The sequence below is a fragment of the Kogia breviceps genome, chromosome 12 (genome assembly GCF_026419965.1).
Source record: "Kogia breviceps isolate mKogBre1 chromosome 12, mKogBre1 haplotype 1, whole genome shotgun sequence".
Lineage (NCBI taxonomy): Eukaryota > Metazoa > Chordata > Mammalia > Artiodactyla > Physeteridae > Kogia > Kogia breviceps.
This window is the reverse complement of record NC_081321.1, coordinates 77,718,579-77,737,471: the sequence shown is the minus strand read 5'-3', so window position 1 is coordinate 77,737,471 and position 18,893 is coordinate 77,718,579. Positions and strand designations below refer to the sequence as shown.

Below are 18,893 nucleotides of genomic sequence, written 5' to 3'. Positions count from 1 at the left end.
TGGCCCATGGAAGCTTAAGAAGATTGTAAATCTCTTCAAATTATTTGCAGCGTTTTAACATTGTGCATTTTATTTAAGAAAAGATCCCTAGTTTTCCTAGGATTTTTGATGCTTGATTACAAAAGTTAAGAACTAGGAATCTAGAGGCAGAAAGAAACTTTATTATAACTATTTGGGATTTGGTTCATATTACTCATAGAAAGTGTTTTTATTCATCATATCTAAGTGATAAATATTCATATACATTTTTCCATTTTTAATAAATAAAATAATTTTAATATCATTTTGGAAGTTAATTACTATTAGTGTGAGTGCATTCATTATTTCAGTATTTTAGAAATGTGGCACTAAAGAAAAACTCATCAGGGTCCATAGATAAGTTAATTTGAATGCATGTTGCTTGAGCATATACCACTACTTTAATAATAGAAGTAGTTCTGAAGATAGACTTGTCATTTGACTTCCAATCCAGTGTTCTTTCAGTTTCACTGATTATAGTTTAATTGAAAACTGTTTTCTCATTTCAGTAAACTCAGAGTGAATGAATATGTTTTTTATATATTTTGTAGTTCTTCTCGTTGAAAGATTCTACAAAATAAGATGGCTCTGATTTTCTATCTCATATATAAAGCAGCCACAATGTGGTTTGCTAATGAACTGCTGTGTCATTCAAACCTTCTACAGTTAGTGTATAATAGCAGGTTATGATTACATTTGTCATAGAAATTGGATTTTCATTGTAGTTGTATTTCTTCCAGATTTTAAAGCATTTATAAATTCTGTCTGTCCATGAAATTATAGAAACCCAATCTATAGAAAGTTTAAATTTTAAAATAAATACAATTTTTAGCTGCTCTGAAAGTATGTCAAAGCTGCTTTGTAAATATTGTTCTATGAGACTTGCTTTCATAGAAAAGAACTTCAGAAAGATTAAAAAATGCAAATCTGATGTCAGCACAAGGTATTCATTTTCTGTTGTGTCATTTGAAAATCTACAGGTTAATTTGTGTCTTAGTGTGGTTATTAGCAGTACAAAGGCAGCATAGTACTTGACTTTCTTGTTTCCTTTAAGTGAGGAATTTGCAGGAAACCTTGTTATGTTTCCAAGAGCTTTCATAGATGGAGTCTCCTCCAGTAAGACACTTTGTTTCTCATCTTCGCCCTCTTTGGCTCTAGGACCTCTTCCTGATTTATTTCTAACTCCCATCTCTAGTTTTTATAGCCTTTTATTGCACTCAAGTAAATTATCCTTTACCCTCCTGTTACCACCATCTTATATTTTACATATTTGGCTTGTATATATTTGTGATTTTCTCCTCTGATTTCATAGTTTTATACATTAGTATAATATGTCAGAATGCAGGTTTATCTAACATTTATATCCATACTGGTTAAATCCTCATTATAGTACTGTACCTAATTTTAGAAGCACCTCACCAAAGGGCAGGGATATAGAAACTGTTAAAAGAGAGTAGTACAGATGATGAGAGAGACAAAGCTTTCTTGTTTGCTGCTGTATCCCCAGCTCCTAAGACAGTGCTAGGGCACATAATAGGTGCTCAATAAATATTTATTGAATGAACAAAGGAATACTACTTTAAAAAAATGTTTTATTTGTTTATTTTTGGATGCATTGGGTCTTCGTTGCTGCGTGCGGGCTTTCTCTAGTTGTGTTGAGCAGGGGCTACTCTACCTTGCGGTGTGCGGACTTCTCATTGCAGTGGCTTGTCTTGTTGTGGAGCATGGGCTCTAGGTCACGCAGGCTTCAGTAGTTGTGGCACGTGGGCTCAGTATTTGTGGCTTGTGGGCTCTAGAGTGCAGGCTCAGTAGTTGTGGTGCACAGGCTTAGTTGCTCCGTGGCATGTGGGATCTTCCCAGACCAGGGCTCAAACCTGTGTCTCCTGCATTGGCAGGCAGATTCTTAACCACTGTACCACCAGGGAAGCCCAAGGAATACCACTTATGAACTATAATTATTCAACTTTCAAAAGGATTGTCTCAGGGAAAAGCTGAGATTGGTATGTGGTTAATTATATGGAAAATATTGACAATTAGTTACATTCACCTTGAGGCTTTAAAAGAATCAGGTTTTGGCAATAAAGGTTTAAGTTAGATTCATACATTTTGTATTTGTTTATCCCACTACCAGCGTACACACACACACTATTTAGTCACCAACTTCAATAGATTTTTCTTTCTTGTCCCCTTTGTTAGTCCTTTGCCTCTTAATTGGTTTCTTTACCTTCAGTTTCTTATCCAGCACACTTGCAATTAGAGTTAACTTTCTGAAACAAAGTTGATTGTGCCACCTTCAGCAGCTAAGAGGATATACACCCCTTTTGTATGGCATATAAAGTTTATTCCCTGCCTGCCACTCCATAGTTTTCACATCTTCCTCTGCTCTATCTATAACACATTGTTCATTGTTTACCAAGCAGACCAGGTGACGTTCTACCTTTATAATATTTTATGTGCTGTCCCTTATACCTAAAATGCCTTTTTGTCACCAGCAGTTTGTTTTAGAGGAAGGTTTTAATTTTTTTTTCCCTGAGGATGTTTCAGTCATTGACTATTGGATTTTAGGTACTTGCAGTTAAGCCTTTAAAGGAAAGATTAAGCCGGATGACCCCACCCTGCTATTGAAAGAAATGACTCAATTCTATTAGGAACAGACTGTTTTCTTGGTGCTGAGTACTGTTCCAGGCACTGAAGCATCTTCCCTGCTGGAAGGTGCTTATACTCTATACTCTGCTACCAAAGTGTTTTCTAATTTCTACTAATGTTTTGGGGTTAGCATTTAGTGGCAAGAAAATGACCAATAGTAATTTCAATTTCTAATTATCAACAGGTAAAAGAACTTAAACATTCAAACAAACTAGAAATAACAGACATCAAACTGGAGGCAGCAAGAGCTAAGAGTGAGCTAGAAAGAGAAAGGAATAAAATTCAAAGTGAACTGGATGGTAATATATGATTTCCCATGCTTTTTACTGTTACTTTCACATATAAACTCAAATTACTAAAATAGGTCAAACTGAATTTTTATTTCCAGTTTTAAGCTTAATTGAATTTTAATTTTAGAGCACATATATATTGTTTTTATTTGTATGTTAAATGTTCATTCTGTGGTGTAACGTAAAAAAACCAATCTTATGGTTATATCATTGTTATTTGATTACTACATAAGTTAAGTGAAACTTTACAGATAGGATTCCATACTTCCTGGGTATATAACTTAAAATTTGTTTAGATTATGTGATTATTAATATCAGACCATTTAAAATCTAAAGAATATATAGGTGGGTTCCAGGCCCAATTTTTAAGTTAAAAAAATTTTTTTTTTAGACCCTAGGCCAGTTATTGGGCCTAGTTCAGCCTAAGCTTATTTTTAAACTCCAATTTAGTCTTAGAATGTCCTTCTCATCAAGATTTCTCAGAAATTATATTATTTCTGACTTTTCTTAAGAACTTAAATAAGCTGCCTGGACCTGCAGCTGTCCTGAAGTTGGTCTCTAGTTGAACTGACCTCTAGTTTCAGTTTCAGACAGAGCTTATGATGAATGACTATTTTCATTATTAATTTCTACTTGATGTTGACTCATGGATTTTCAGAGTTAGGGAGCAAATTTTCTTTGGAACTTAAAGAGTTTGAGATCCAGTTTTGCATTCTTTTTAAACTTTGAGTTAGATATGAATTTGTTTTAGTTATTCCATATGCAAAACACTTGTCATTTCATGACAAGGAAAATTTGTGAATTCATTGGACAAACGTGAAAGTGTCCAATTTGTGTTAGATATCTAACAGTTCCGATAGGTTTCAAAAGCTTTTGTGATTTTATTCACTCTGCTTTCCAGCTAGCTTTATGATGATGCTGTCTGTGGGATTTAGGTTACAGAACCCTTTTAGAAGTTAAGTATTTAAACCTCTTTCGATATTACCCAGGTTGATGTCCCCAGCTCTCAAGATCCAAATGAGTAAATGTACATGACATTTTATTGAAGTTATTTTGTGTGAGTGCTTAATAAAATGACAAATTAAGTCTGAGTAGTAGTCTTTTTCGTTAAGAAAAGTTTGTCAACAAAGTAAAGATCTTTGAGATGTGTATCTGGAGAGACTTACTTTCTATATTCTTTCGTCTTATCAGATTATGAATATTTGCTGTTAATTGCAGTTTTCCTTCTTAATAATATTGAATACAGTACAGCTTTCTCCTTTAAAAAAAAAATACTAGGATTACAGTCAGACAATGAAATTCTCACATCAGCTGTTGAACACCACAAAGTGCTTTTAGTAGAAAAGGACCGTGAATTAATACGTAAAGTACAAGCTGCCAAAGAAGAAGGTTACCAGAAACTTGTGGTATTACAAGATGAAAAGTAAGTACCTAATTACCTTATTTTGTGTTAAATCTCCTTGCAAATGAAAAAATTTTGCTGTCATATCATCCTTATTGTAGTTCTTGTAATATAATTATCATCTGTTGTTTTAGGCTAGAACTTGAGAGCAGATTAGCGGATTTAGAGAAAATGAAAGTGGAACATGATGTCAGGAGGCAATCTGAAAAGGATCAGTGTGAAGAGAGATTGCGAGCTTCACAGATGGCAGAAGAGTCGGCCAGGAGGGAACTTCAGAGTATTAGGTTATATATGCATATATTTTTTTAAAACTTCATTCTGAAATAATCTCATAGCCAACAAAACATTGTAAAACTAGTACAGAGTATTCCCATATAATTTTCACCCAGATCTCAGTATCTGAATTATTTTGATACCTTTGTTGGTTTCAGTTGGCCATATGTGAGTGTGTCTGATTCTGGACTCTGTTCTGTTCCATTTATCTCTATGTCTGTCTTGACACCAATATCACACTCTCTTGACTACTGTAGCTTCATAGTAAGTTTGATTCAGGTAGTGCAAGTCTTCTACCTTGTTCTTTTTTCGCAAGATTGTTTTGGCTCTTCTAGGTCCTTTGCCTTTCCTTGTAAATAATCAGCTTATCACCATTTTCAAAAAGCCTTAAGATTTTGATTGGGATTGCACTGAATCTGTAGCTCAGTTTGAAAAGAGTTGTCATCTCAACAGTATTGAGTCTATCCAATCCATGAATATGGCCTATCTCTCCATGTATTCAGGTCATCTTTAATCTCTGTCATCAGAATTTTGTAGTGTTCATTGTATATATCATGCTCATACTGTGTTACATTATAATTCTAAGCATTTTTATGTGATTATAAGTGGATTTATGTTTTAAAATTTTACTTTCTAATTGTTTATTGCTGACATATAGAAATATAGTTGAGGGGCTTCCCTGGTGGCACAGTGGTTAAGAATCCGCCTGCCAACACAGGGGATACGGGTTCGAGCCCTGGTCCGGGAAGATCCCACATGCCGCAGAGCAACTAAGCCTGTGTGCCACAACTACTGAGCCTGCGCTCTAGAGCCGGTGAGCCACAACTACTGAGCCCACGTGCCGCAGCTACTGAAGCCTGCACTCCTAGAGCCCGTGCTCTGCAATGGGAGAGGCCACTGCAATGAGAAGCCCGTACACTGCAACGAGGAGTGGCCCCCACTCGCTGCAACTAGAGAAAGCCCGTGCACAGCAACAAAGACCCAGTGCAGCCAAAAATAAAATAAATAAAATAGATACAACATTAAAGAAATAAAAAATGTTTAAGAAATATAGTTGATTTTTATGTATTGACCTTGAATCCTATGACCTTACGGAAGTCACGTATTTTCTACTAGCTGCTTTGTGGGTTCTTAGTTTTCTAACATCATGTTGTATACGTTGTACTTTCTTTTAGTTTACTTGTTCATCTTTTGGTTTTGGTGGGTTTTTTTGAGGATTTAAGTAGGTTTTATTGTTTTCAATAGATCTTTATTGGAGTATAATGTTTTGAGTTGGGAATTTAATTCAACTAATGTTCATTCTTTCATTTTTATTGGTAAAAGTATCATGCTGAGAATTTTCTTATCACTGCTTTTTAAATGTATCATATAGATTATGATATGCAGTGTTTTAATTATTAGTTTTTAGAAATTCCCTAATTTCAATTTGCATCTTCCTTTTCACCCAAGAAGCAATAGAAGGTATGTTGTTTAATAGAAGGTGAAACTAATAGTTTTCTAGGGCTGCCACAACAAAATACCATAGACGGGGTAGTTTAAACAGAAATTAATTTTCTTACAGTTCTGGAGGCTAGAAGCCTCGGAGCTCAATGTGTTAGCAGATTTGGTTTCTCCTGAGGCCTGTCTCTTTGGCTTGCAGATTGGTTGCCTTCTTACTGTGTCCTCACAGGGGCTTTCCCCTGTGTGCATGTATTCCTGGTACCTCTCCGTCTTATAAGGACACCAGTCATAGGATTAGGACCCACCCATATAACTTCATTTAACCTTCGTTACCTCTTTAAAGGCCTTGTCTCCAAATACAATCACATGTAAGTGATTGAAGGTTTTTGAATTTCCAGGTGATAGGGCTTTCTTGTTTATTTTGTTGTTACATTTTAGTTTTATTGCATTGTGATCAGAGTGTTGATTCTGTTATTTCTGCTTTATGGAACACTCTAATATTTTCCTTGTGACCTAATATATCAAGGCCAGGACTACAGTAAAGCCAGTGAGGCACCCAGGGTGCAAAATTTAAGGAGGTACTCACTCTTATATGTTGACATTGGACTTGCAGGAAACCTAGAGTGAGTCTCTTTAAATTTTTCACTCTGGGTACCTCACTTGTCTTATCTCAGTCTCAGACCTGTAATACATGATTGATTTTTATGAGTGTTACATAAGGACTAGTAAAGAAAGTGCTCAATTATGAGTATAAAGTTTGAAATATACATCTATAAGATCTACCTTACTAACTATGATGTTCAGGTCTTCTGTATACTTTTTTTTTTGTGTCCACTTCATTTGTCTTGTACAAAGAGTGATATATTAAAGTCTCCTATTATTACGTTAGTGTGTTTCTATCTATGACTCCTTAAATTTCTTGTAATTTCTTTGCTGCATAGATGATTGCTATATTATTTGGTATATAGATAATCATAACAGTTATACTTTATGAATTGTGGCTTTTAGCATTTAAAAGCACTTTTCTTTTTGTCATTTAATTTTTTTTGCTTGAATTCCACCTTGTTTGATACTATTATTACTCCTGTTTTCTTTTATTTTACAATTGTTGATTTATTTTTTCATAGATTTCTGACAGCTGTTGTTATAGATTTTTTAGGTGCATATATATTCATGGTTACTTGTTATTTTTCCTTTAACATTTTATCTTGAATTTTATATGGGCTAATATTAACATTTCTACTGTTTCTTTCCTTTTGCTCATATTTGTGGTACATCTTTTCACTTTATTTTCAGCTTTATTTATTGTTTTATTTTAAATGTGTCCCTTATAGACAAAATATTACAATACCTCTTAAAAATACAATTTGAATGATAGTTTCTTGAGCAGTATGTTAACTCATTTACATTCTTGTAATTATTTTACCGTTAGGATTTAATTATCTTTTTCACTTTTTTTTAAACTACTACTTATTTAATTAATTAATTAATTAATTTTTTTGGTTGTGATGTGTGGGCTCTTTGTTGCGGCACACGGGCTTCTCTCTAGTTGTGGCATGCACGTTCCAGGGCAAGTGGGCTCTGTAATTTGCATCACGTAGGCCCTCTAGTTGAGGCACACAAGCTCAGTAGTTGTGGCGCATGGGCTTAGTTGCCCCAAAGCATGTTGGATCTTAGTTCCTCAACCAGGGATCAAACCTGCATGCCCTACATTGGAAGGCAGATTCTTTACTACTGGACCACCGCAGAAGTCCCTTCACGTTTCTTAATGACTGCGCTTTCTGCTTTCTTTAAATTCTAAAATCGTAATGACTTTCTAATGATATAGATTACAGTTTATTTTTAAAAATCATGTTCATTGAACTGTAGGTTACATTTTGGGACAAGGTTTTTGATTTTCATTATTCAGGGAAGAATCACCTCAGGCAGAGAGATATATATTGTTTATAAATGTCTGGTTTTATGAGCTATTAATTTAAATGTTAACTACTATAATTCTAGAATCATAAATCTTTTATGGATTTTGAGAGCCAATTTTGTCCTGCTGTTTGCTTTTAGGTGGGTACATTTTTTTAGTGGTTCAGGACAGGTTAGGTGGGTTTTTTTGTGTGTTTTTTTTTAGATCTCTCCTTCACAATCTCCAGCAAGGGGAGAGAGAGACCCACCCCCCAAGAACCCCACTGTAATGTTTTATCCTATTATGGTCCCACAGTTTGGCCAATTAGAATCTTTTCTCTTAAAATTTAAGCTTGTTTCTCCTGGTTTGGGCTTCTGTTGCCATAGTGATAAAATGTTCAGCAATCATTACTTGAAGACAACAATGAACTTGACCCTTACATTTTTTGGTGGTTTTTTGCTATATAAAACAGCTTTCATTCCTTTATCTTTTTTTAAAAAATAAATTTATTTTATTTTTGGCTGCTTTGGGTCTTCATAGCTGCACAAGGGCTTTCTCTAGTTGCTGTAATCGGGAGCTACTCCATTGCGGTGCATGGACCTCTCAATGCGGTGTCCTCTCCAATTGTGGAGCACGGGCTCTAGGCACGCAGGCTCAGTAGTTGTGGCTCGCAGGCTCCAGAGTTCAGGGTTAGTAGCTGTGGTGCACAGGCCTAGTTGCTCTGTGGCATGTGGGATCCTCCCAGACCAGGGATTGAACCTGTGTCCCCTGCACTGGCAGGCGAATCCTTAACCACTGTGCCGTCAGGGAAGTCCCTATCTTTTTTTTTTTTTTTACAATATAAATCATTTTCTGTTCCTTTAGCCACTTTGATAATTTTTATTTGATTCCTCTTCAGTTTCTCCAGACCATTTATAATGTGTAATTGACCCCAACTTAAAATAAGGACATAGTAACCCAAATTAAAATAGCAGGAGTAATTTGCAAAATTTGCATGATTTTTTTTAATGGTCTACAGTTGTGGTGTTTTTCCATGGCAGTTCTGGTTTATAAGTCTAGCTACATCAGCCAGGTCTATTTTGATCAATTATTAAAATAATCATAATCGCAGCTTGTCTTATTTAGAATTTGTGATAGGTCAGAAAGAGACTACCCGTGGGAAAAAAAGGTTTGCTAAGGATATGGAAGGTCTAAAGCATATAAAGCAGAAATATCCATTTATTTATAAACAACAGATTAATAAGTAGGATTAATCACTGCTTTGGCAGATGCTTTAAACTGTTAATTACATACCAGTCCCTTGTCTTCATTCAAGTGGTTTCTTCACCACTAGCCTAAATAATAAAATGATTATTCTAAACGCATTATTCTAAAATGCATTTGTAAAATTTGTAAAGTTACCTGTAAATTGAAAACATGTTAAAATTACAAGATTTTAAGTAAGATAAAGTATCTAATCAGCTTTTGGGTATTACAGTAACCCTGCTCCAACTAACTCAGGCAAAATTTAAAAAGGGACTTGATTGGCTGATGGAAATGGTGGAAAGGACAGGGATTGTGCTGGTCTTGTGGTCCTGTGGATCTAGGAACTCAAATGTGCCAGATGAGAGTAGCTTCTTCCCTCCTGCTTTCATCTCCCTCCTCTCTTCTTTTCTAACTCCTGTATCTGCTTCTCTCCTACTGCTTTCTCTGTGAGGGCAAGACTATATTTTGAGATCAAAGGCAGAGTTCTTACTTGATGATTCAACTTAGAAATATCTACAAAGGCTTTGTGTCTGGTCCACACACCCATCCCTGGGCCCATCCTATGGCTGGGGGATAGGACACTCTGACTCGGCCCAGGTTTTAAGCGTATTTCTGAGCGGGTAGGGGCTGGGGTGGGGAAGGGGAGTTGGGGAGGGAGGGGCGTAATGTGCAGTTTGTTACCAGAAGTGGGAAGAGGTGTATTGGAGAAGTAGCAGCAATAACTAACTGAAGGAAAGGGAACTTGATGATTTAAGATTTTGCATTGTTTAAAGCCAGAGTTCTGTTTTCCATTTGTGGCTTTCTAATTTTTTTCTTAAGGTTTTTAGAAACATTTTTTAAAACTATCTGTCACTTAGTATATCTTTCTCTCTACTTAATATACTCCATCTTGAGATGAGTTATCTATTGTATATCATCTTAGTAGGGAGAAGGAGACTTCTACTTGGCCAGTTGAACAAGTTCTTTTACAGAATTTGAACAGCAAAGTAGGTGATGAAAAAATATGTGGCAGCATTTGAAAAGCCAGACAGTTTGTATGCATGTCCTTGCTTGTGATTCTGGCCAATTATTCTAGCCTGGTTCTGGCTCTCTGGTTCCCCATTGATGCACTGAGTCTCTTACATCTTCCCAGGAAGGTCCCTTTTTGCTAATAATGACCAGAGTAGATTTCCAGCACTCACGGCAAGAACCTTGGCTTTCAGTGGGTTGATATAAAAACTGCCTTTCTCAATAAACTTGTTCTAAGGATTTTTGACAATAGAGAAATCACAAATACAACTTCTCTTGCTTGCCTTATCTATTACTTTCTTTTGATAATTGAGACTGACATCAAATGAAGCCAAGAGAGTACACTAGAACTTTGGTGCCTAATAAAACATTACTAGCCACATAGAGCTATTTAAATCTAATTTTAAATTAACTTAAAAAAAAATTAAAAGTTCAGTTCCTCAGTCACACCACATTTTAAATGTACAATAGCCACATATAGCTAGGAGCTATCATATTGGATGGTGCAAATTATAGAACATTTCCATCATTAAAGAAAGCTCGGGCTTCCCTGGTGGCACAGTGGTTGAGAGTCCACCTGCCAATGCAGGGGACACGGGTTCATGCCCCGGTCCGGGAAGATCCCACATGCCGCGGAGCGGCTGGATTCCTTAAAGATAAGGAATTATTCCCTGGCATATCTGCAACACTTAGGACTGGGCTCAGCATTTCTAGGTACTCAGTAAATATTTGTTGAATGTTGAAGTGTCACATATCAGCTGCCTGCCATAGAAAACCTAGGCAATAATCAGTATAATTAGCTACCCTGTACTTTGAAGAGGACTTGGAACAGCTCCATCTCACTGTCATTTCAAATGTTTCCCATTGAACTTTTCCTCAGCTGCATACTCTTGTACCTTGGCCCTCCAGTTTGCCTACCAAATATACTTCCACTGTTTCCATAATTACTTTTAAAATATAAAGTACTTTTTCTCATAGTTTTTCATTCCCCAACTTACCCTTCACCTTTTGATTTCTCCCCATCTGCAACCCATTAAAGCTGTCCTTTTAACAATTTTTGCTGTAGCCTCTGAAATCTGTTCCATTACCTATAAATTCTGTACAATCTCCACAGTTTTTAAATCACCTGCCTCACTGATACTTTGTCCTGATGGTATATTGCCTGGCAACCTTTTTAAGTGGAAATTATTCCTCCTTCCCCTCTCCAGCAACCCAGGGACCAAGAAGAAAAATCAGTGTTTTTGAACCACGCTCTTGCTTCCAGACCACTGTGTGACTAACTTTGGTTAAAATGGCTTTTCCTTTGATATTCCTTGCATTCATCTTACCCCTGTCTTTTTCTCCACCAATTACTAACCTACAAGATATTCCCCAACAGTCACTGAGGACCTTGACTTATGTTTCAAGTTTTTTCTATTTTCTATCCTTTGCCATCATTCTAATTGACTGTAATATTGATATTGTTGACTCATCCAACACCTTAGCCTTTTGTTCATTTTATCTTCATTCTGGCATTCTTCATCTTTATTCTAAGCCCCTTCACTTAGCCATATTTTGGACCTTGTCATCTCTTAGAGCCAATCATTTCAAAGACGTACATTTTTTTCTCTTTTCCACTCCATTCTCACTGAAGATAATGAAACTGGTAGTTCTTGTACTTAAAGAAAAACATTTTTCCAGTCTCTTAGCCTGCTTCCATTGCCGCCGTTCAACTTGGAAACTATGTCCACTGTTCTGTGCTCTCACTTGTACCTGAGCAAAGGCTCCTGGATGTGAATTCTTTCAACTTCCCAGTATTTGAGAATTTCTACATCTTCATCCATCCTCTCCTCCCTTTCTGTTTTAATTAAGATTCTTTTCTCCCTTCACTTCCGAAGTAAAAGTGCTTTTAATCCCACCCCCTTTATTTCCTCCAGAGTCTTGCTTCAGCAGTTATCCTCTTCTTTACCTCTCTCTACCTTTAATTTCTCTGCCTCACTCTTATTTTGCCTTTAAGGTCCAGTTCAAATTGTATTTCTCTTATGTAGCCTTTACTGATCCTCTAATGAAAATTAATTGCACCTTTCTTCTGTACTTTGTACTTTTAAGATTTATTTTCTTTTGACTTGTGACACCCCTTGACTATTCAAAATCTTCTAATCAAAAGAGATACTATATTCCTAAATCTTCAGCACTGTCTTGTGAAGTAATATCTACCTGTTTTGAACACTTTTGTTAATTGAAATTTAAGACCACTGAATTTATTCCTAAACCCTGATCATCCCTTTTAAGGTTACTTTTTATTTGTAAAATGTAATTATCCCTTAGAATCCTAAATGTAATGATCTTAAATCATGGACTAATTTTCTTCTTTAAAAAAATCAAAAGTCTCCTGTCAGTTATGAATTGTAACCCAGCACTGCTTTAGCAAAGTGAACTGAAGAAAATTTTGTAGATCATCTCTTACAGTCTACCAAAATGGTGTTCTTACTCCTTTCATGTTTAATGATAGTCAGATACTATTTACCACTGGTTTCTTTGGCTTCAGTTTTTATAGGTAGGGCATTTTTGTTTCTCTTCATATCTACATAATTATTTAGAAAGTATTCAGGCCACTAATGCTTTCATAACTCAGTCTTGTTTCTTATTGATTTATCATGTGTATCCAAAATCTCTACCAGAGCTAAGATATACTTGGGGCCTAACTTTTCTAACTCTGCACTGGAGCTAGGACCCATGGTGTTTTCTCCCCTATTTTCATCTCCATGGTTTTGTAGAAAGAAACCTTTTTTAACTCGGTAACCTAAAAGCTCCAAGTTAATAACAACCTTAAACATTTAAGGGAGAAATGCACAGAAAGTTTGAGGGAGTAATAGTATAGATAGAACTACGGAATAAGAGTATGACTGGTACTGTCAAAGGAGCACAGGAAGAGCAAGACTGGCCCTCTTCCTTTAGGTCCATTGTTTCTGGCGTTTGTATGTAAATATCTCAGGAGCAGTGTATTTTATGGTTTCTTCCATGTCATATTGTCTGACCACCTTGTGCATTTAAATGTCACTAATCCAGGATTTGGGTTGGTTCATTCAGTCCAACAACAGATACTTACTGAATTTTTTTAATAGATCTTTATTGGAGTATAATTGCTTCACAGTACCGTGTTAGTTTCTGTCGCACAACAAAGCGAATCAGCCATATGCATACACATGTCCCCATATCCCCTTCCTCTTGAGCCTCCCTCCCGTCCTCCCTATCCCACCCCTCTAGGTCATCGCAAAGCACCAAGCTGATCTCCCTGTGCTATGCTGCTGCTTCCCACCAGCCAACTATTTTATATTCGGTACTGTATATATGTCGATGTTACTCTTACTTCGCCCCAGCTTTGCCCTCCCACCCCATGTCCTCAAGTCTGTTCTGTATGTCTACCTCTTTATTCCTGCCCTGCAACTAGGTTCATCAGTACCTTTTTTCTTTTTTAGATTCCATATTTATGTGTTAGCATACCATATTTGTTTTTCTCTTTCTGACTTTGTGTGACAGACTCTAGGGTCCATCCACCTCACTACAAATAACTCGATTTCGTTTCTTTTTATGGCTGAGTAATATTCCATTGTGTATATGTGCCACGTCTTCTTTATCTGTTCATCTGTCAGTGGTCATTTAGGTTGGTTCCATGTCCTGACTATTGTAAACAGAGCTGCAATGAACATTGTGGTGCATGTCTCTTTTTGAATTATGGTTTTCTCAGGGTATTAGTGTTTAAAGCACAGCCCTAGGCTGTGAGAATGTTGACAATATTGAGAATATTGTCTTCCCAAGAAGCATTTCTAACTGGGTTGAAAAGGCATGCTAATAATGCTAAACTATAACTAGTATGTGCCAAACAAATTATATTTGAGGTAAATGAAGGATTTTTAAAAGGGAAGGTTGAGGGTTTATCCTGTCAAAGCTAATTAGTGTATAGTCTTTCTCATGAGGTTAGTTAGTCCCTTGGTCACCAGGCATACACTGTGTTTTAAGGTTTTGGCTGAGAATGTATCATTCCTTTTGAAAAGGACACAAATTGTGTAAGTGTGCATTCATCTCAGGAATGAAAACTCATATTTTATAGAATACAGTATGGTGTCTGTACTAGATAGCTTTCTTTTAAATTCTGAATTTAAAATCAGTATAATTACAGCATAATGAAGTGGGAGACAGAGATACTTACTTGGGTGTGAGAAGACCTGGGTCTCATCTTGATTTGGCTCCTTGGTAGCTGTGTGATTTGGGCCTAACTTTGCTAAGCCTCAACCTCTTTTTCTGTATTATCTGGAATTATAAAGATGACTCTGCTTACTTCCATACAACCATTATGAGAAATTACTACAATTGGCCAACCTTAATTAAATTCCTGTTATACTATAGACATCATGGTAGGCATTTTGAATATGTTTAGGAGCTCTATAATCCAGTAGAGTGAAGGTGAAGTCGCAGTATATCTGAAAGCATTTTGTAAATTGTGAAATACTGTATGGCTGTAAGATGGCTTCTCCTAAACTGGACTCCTCTCTGCTGCCTTACTGACTCACTAGGCACTCCTCCACCTAAGCCATTTGTTCAGGCTGTTCCCTGTGTTTGTCAAGATCCTACCCACCAGAGTTTTATCTCCATGTAGTAGTCTCTCATCCTTCTAGATAGACTTGATTTCTCATCTTCTCTATGCCCATAGTTTGTAGATTTTTCCATAGCAGAAGCAGAAATTTGTTACATTTTCATTATATGTGGACACAGCTTAGTTGCCTGAAGTCAAAATCTTTGTTTTTGAATCTACCACTTTATATAGCACAGTGCCTTGTGTCAATATGGGCACTCAATAATATAATTGTCTAATTCAGTGAAATATATGAACTATGGATTTTTTAATAATGTCTTTTGTTGGGTTGTGATTTTAGGTTAAAACTTCAACAACAAATTGTGAATATTGAAAATGCAGAGAAAGAAAAAAATGAAAATTCTGACCTGAAACAGGTATTATTTTAGCAAACATTTTGCTTTTATTTTTTTAAATGCTTCTTTAAATCTGTGTTTTTGAATTTTTATTGGAATTTTATATATAAATATTCTAAAAATATCACTCCAATTGATAATGAATTGACAAGGTTGATATGTAAAGATAAAGTGTTTAGACCTCTTTAAGCTCTTGTTTAGTAAGCTTTTGTTTTTCTTAAGATATTTATATGCTTTTCTTAAGATATTTATATAAATATCTTAAGATATTTATGTTTACAGGCTCATGATGAATTTTTTTAAAATTATAGTTTAAAGGGCAGTATTTTGAATTACTTGTGTGATTGACTTGTAACTTTGCATTTCTTATTCCATGAGCTATTTTTATTATATCCCTATGGAATCTAAGAGTTGTATTTATGGAAGGAAATTCATATTTTAATTAAAGTTGTTTGGGTTCAGGAAAGATTTATATGGGCAAAACAAATTATGAGGAGTGAAAATTCCATTTTTAGGATTTATGTTTGCATGCTAGCTGGCATTGCTTTGCATGTATAGTTATGGTTTCTAAGTCTCAAGTAGGAGGGCATAATGTGTGATACTCTGAGAGAAGTTATCTAGTTTCATTGGCATTGGGCTTTCTGTCATCCTGTAGACATGGAGAAGTATTGAGCTCTTTGAAAGTTGCTTGTTCAGCCAGCTGTAATACAAGTTTTATATTTACAGCTCCAGTTAAAAATACTGAATAGTTCTTCATGGAGAATTTCATTCTAAAGTAGAAATCTGAGACATACCTTTTTACTTTATTCTTCTGACAGTTGCTCTTTGGACCTATACAGTTCTGTATGTGGCTTTGCTACCATCAGGAAGTAATGGAATTATTTCCCATTTATTGCATAAAGAATCTGGTTTCTTTTGGCTCTTGAGTCTTGTAATGGATTCTTTTGATCTAAAGTCACTTGACTCTCTGCCTCCAAACTTCTCTCAAGAGAATGGCTTAGAGAGGTAGAAGAAAATGAAAGAAAAATGAATACTTGTTTATTAATTGGTAAAATAGCTTTTGCAAGAATTAGGGGTAAATATGTCCCAAATGAATTATTTGGATAAAACTTAAGAGCAGTGTGAATCTCCTAGCCTGTTAATCTGTAACTAGATAACTAGCTGCTTTTCATGAGAAAAAGTACTCCCAGATAAAGGTAAACTGGGATGAAGAAGCCTGAGTGATATCTCACAGTTTGATAAATGGTTCTAGAGGCCAAGGAATCCCTACCATTCATTAGGTTTCTCAGAGTATCTTTCTTCTGCCCAACACTGTATAAAATGCTTAAAAACTACTCAAAAACAATGTGACAATGATCCTTCCTGCATTTATGATTCCTGACTATTCAGAGAGCAGAACCCTTGGAAGGGTTGCTAATCACAAGGTTGTGGGAGTGGGAGAATGGATTTTCTTAGCAGCTTTCCCAGCTTACCTTTTAAAGTCTGTTCTTTCCTCGGAGACTAGGAGACTCTAATATTTGGATTCTCTTTGCTCACCTCCCTGCTCTCCTTCTAATGACACTTCTTCCCATCTCTAGTACCTCTTCTGGCCTGCTTATTTGGGGAAGAAGAGAGAGGACTCAGTGGCATATTGAGGAATAGGGTTCTTGATGGTCTCTGGTTATATTAAGATATGATCCTAATGCTACTGCCTTTTTTTTTTTTAACGTTTTTATTGGAGTATAGTTGCTTTACAATGGTATGTTAGTTTCTGCTTTATAGCGAAATGAATCAGTTATAAATATACATATGTCCCCATATCTCCTCCCTCTTGCATCTCCCTCCCACCCTCCCTATCCCACCCTCTAGCTGGTCACAGAGCACCAAGCTGATCTCCCTGTGCTATGCAGCTGCTTCCCACTAGCTATTTATTTTACATTTGGTAGTGTATATATGTCCATGCCACTCTCTCACTTCGTCACAGCTTACCCTTCCCCCTCCCCATGTCCTCAAGTCCATTCTCTAGTAGGTCTGTGTCTTTATTCCTGTCCCGTCCCTAGGTTCTTCATGACCTTTTTTTTTTTTTTTTAGATTCCGTATATATGTGTTAGCATACGGTATTTGTTTTTCTCTTTCTTACTTCACTCTGTATGACAGACTCTAGGTCCATCCACCTCACTTCAAATAACTCAATTTCATTTCTTTTTATGGCTGAGTAATATTCCATTGTATAATGTGCCACATCTACTTTATCCATTCATCTGTTGATGGACACTTAGGTTGCTTCCATGTCCTGTCTGTTGTAAATAGAGCTGCAATGAACATTGTGGTACATGACTCTTTTTGAATTATGGTTTTCTCAGGGTATATGCCCAGTAGTGGGATTGCTCGGTCATATGGTAGTTCTATTTTTAATTTTTTAAGGAACTCTCCACACTGTTCTCCATAGTGGCTGTATCAATTTACATTCCCACCAACAGTGTATGACAGTTCCCTTTTCTCCACACCCTCTCCAGCATTTATTGTTTGTAGATTTTTTGATGATGGCCATTCTGACTGGTGTGAGATGATATCTCATTGTAGTTTTGATTTGCATTTCTCTAATGCTGGTGCTTTTTATAATTTCATTTCAGGGTGTCCTGAAGGGCACATCAGTTGGGTGTGGCATTTGTGAGGGAAGATGCTTAGTGTCCTCTGTGTCTCTCATATTCTATGCATTTGTTTAGTGGCCTTATGTTTCTCTTCTTTCTTCTCTTTTAAGCAAATCAGTAGTTTGCAGATCCAAGTGACCTCACTTGCACAGTCAGAGAATGAGTTGCTGAATTCAAACCAAACACTGAAGGAAATGGTGGAGAGGTTAAAACAGGAATGCCGAAATTTAAGAAGCCAAGCTGAAAAAGCACAACTAGAAGTTGAAAAGTAGAGTTTGCTCTTTTTTTTTTTAATGTACAAACTGTTTCTTCTTTCTGCTATATTATATATAGTTCTTTTAATGATGATTCCAGTATTGACTGTATTTTGGGAACTAGTTACAAATACCCCATTGACAGTGTACAGTGGCCTTAGGTAATGTATTTTTTGTTTCTAGAGATGAGCTTTATGGACTCTTGGATTGCTTTAAAAAAAAAAAAAGAAAAGAAAATAGACATCTAGGGAAGAAGACCTTTTAAAATTCTGCCTGACCACAGTATTATGAAAACCTTCAAAGAATTCTTCTGAATGCCAGAGAACAAACAAAATTTTTGATGTGTACAGCTTACTTCTTAGAATTGCAGTTATAATCTTTTGGATTTTCCCTTTGAAAAGCTCATTTACTTGTTTATATTTTTTGATTTTGAAATCTCTTAGTAGTAGACAGTCTAGTAAACTGGTAGGGAGATGATTTTGGTGACCAAGATCTTATATTCCCTGGAAAATGTTGTTTATATATGGTAGAAAACTACTATTTTGTATTTGCTTTGTTATTATAACATGTCATTATTATAAGTTTTTGAATCTATGAAACATTATTCTTTTCACAGTTTTTCTTCTGAAGGCTACCTTGCCACATAAAATTTTTTCCTTAATTTTCTATTAATATTTTAAGGCTTGTCCATGGACTCATATATGTGGTTGAATTTCAAGAAAAGGAAGTAAGCAAGATAACTGTCCATAATGTGTTGTGACATTCTGCAGGGTCCAAATTATTTTGCTTATATTTTGCAAATAATAGGAGTTTGTATCTTGG

At 35.9% G+C, this 18,893-nt stretch overlaps 1 protein-coding gene across 15 annotated transcripts in view; it reads left to right on the top strand.

Annotated features, from left to right (window-relative positions):
* CEP83 (centrosomal protein 83) overlaps positions 1–18,893 on the top strand; it is a 142,426-nt gene that overhangs the window by 78,874 nt on the left and 44,659 nt on the right. For 13 of the 15 annotated variants that reach the window (XR_010835866.1, XR_010835867.1, XR_010835868.1 and 10 more), the window contains 5 exons: positions 2,849–2,963; positions 4,233–4,377; positions 4,491–4,640; positions 15,133–15,208; positions 17,928–18,085. Coding sequence is in view for 4 of the 15 variants with exons in the window: in XM_067009871.1 (XP_066865972.1) it covers positions 2,849–2,963; positions 4,233–4,377; positions 4,491–4,640; positions 15,133–15,208; positions 17,928–18,085 (644 nt within the window). In the remaining 11 variants the exon portion in view is untranslated. Of the gene's footprint in view, positions 1–2,848; positions 2,975–4,232; positions 4,378–4,490; positions 4,641–15,132; positions 15,209–17,927; positions 18,086–18,893 lie in introns of those variants that run through there. The other 2 variants (XR_010835869.1, XM_067009873.1) reach the window with 2 other exon arrangements.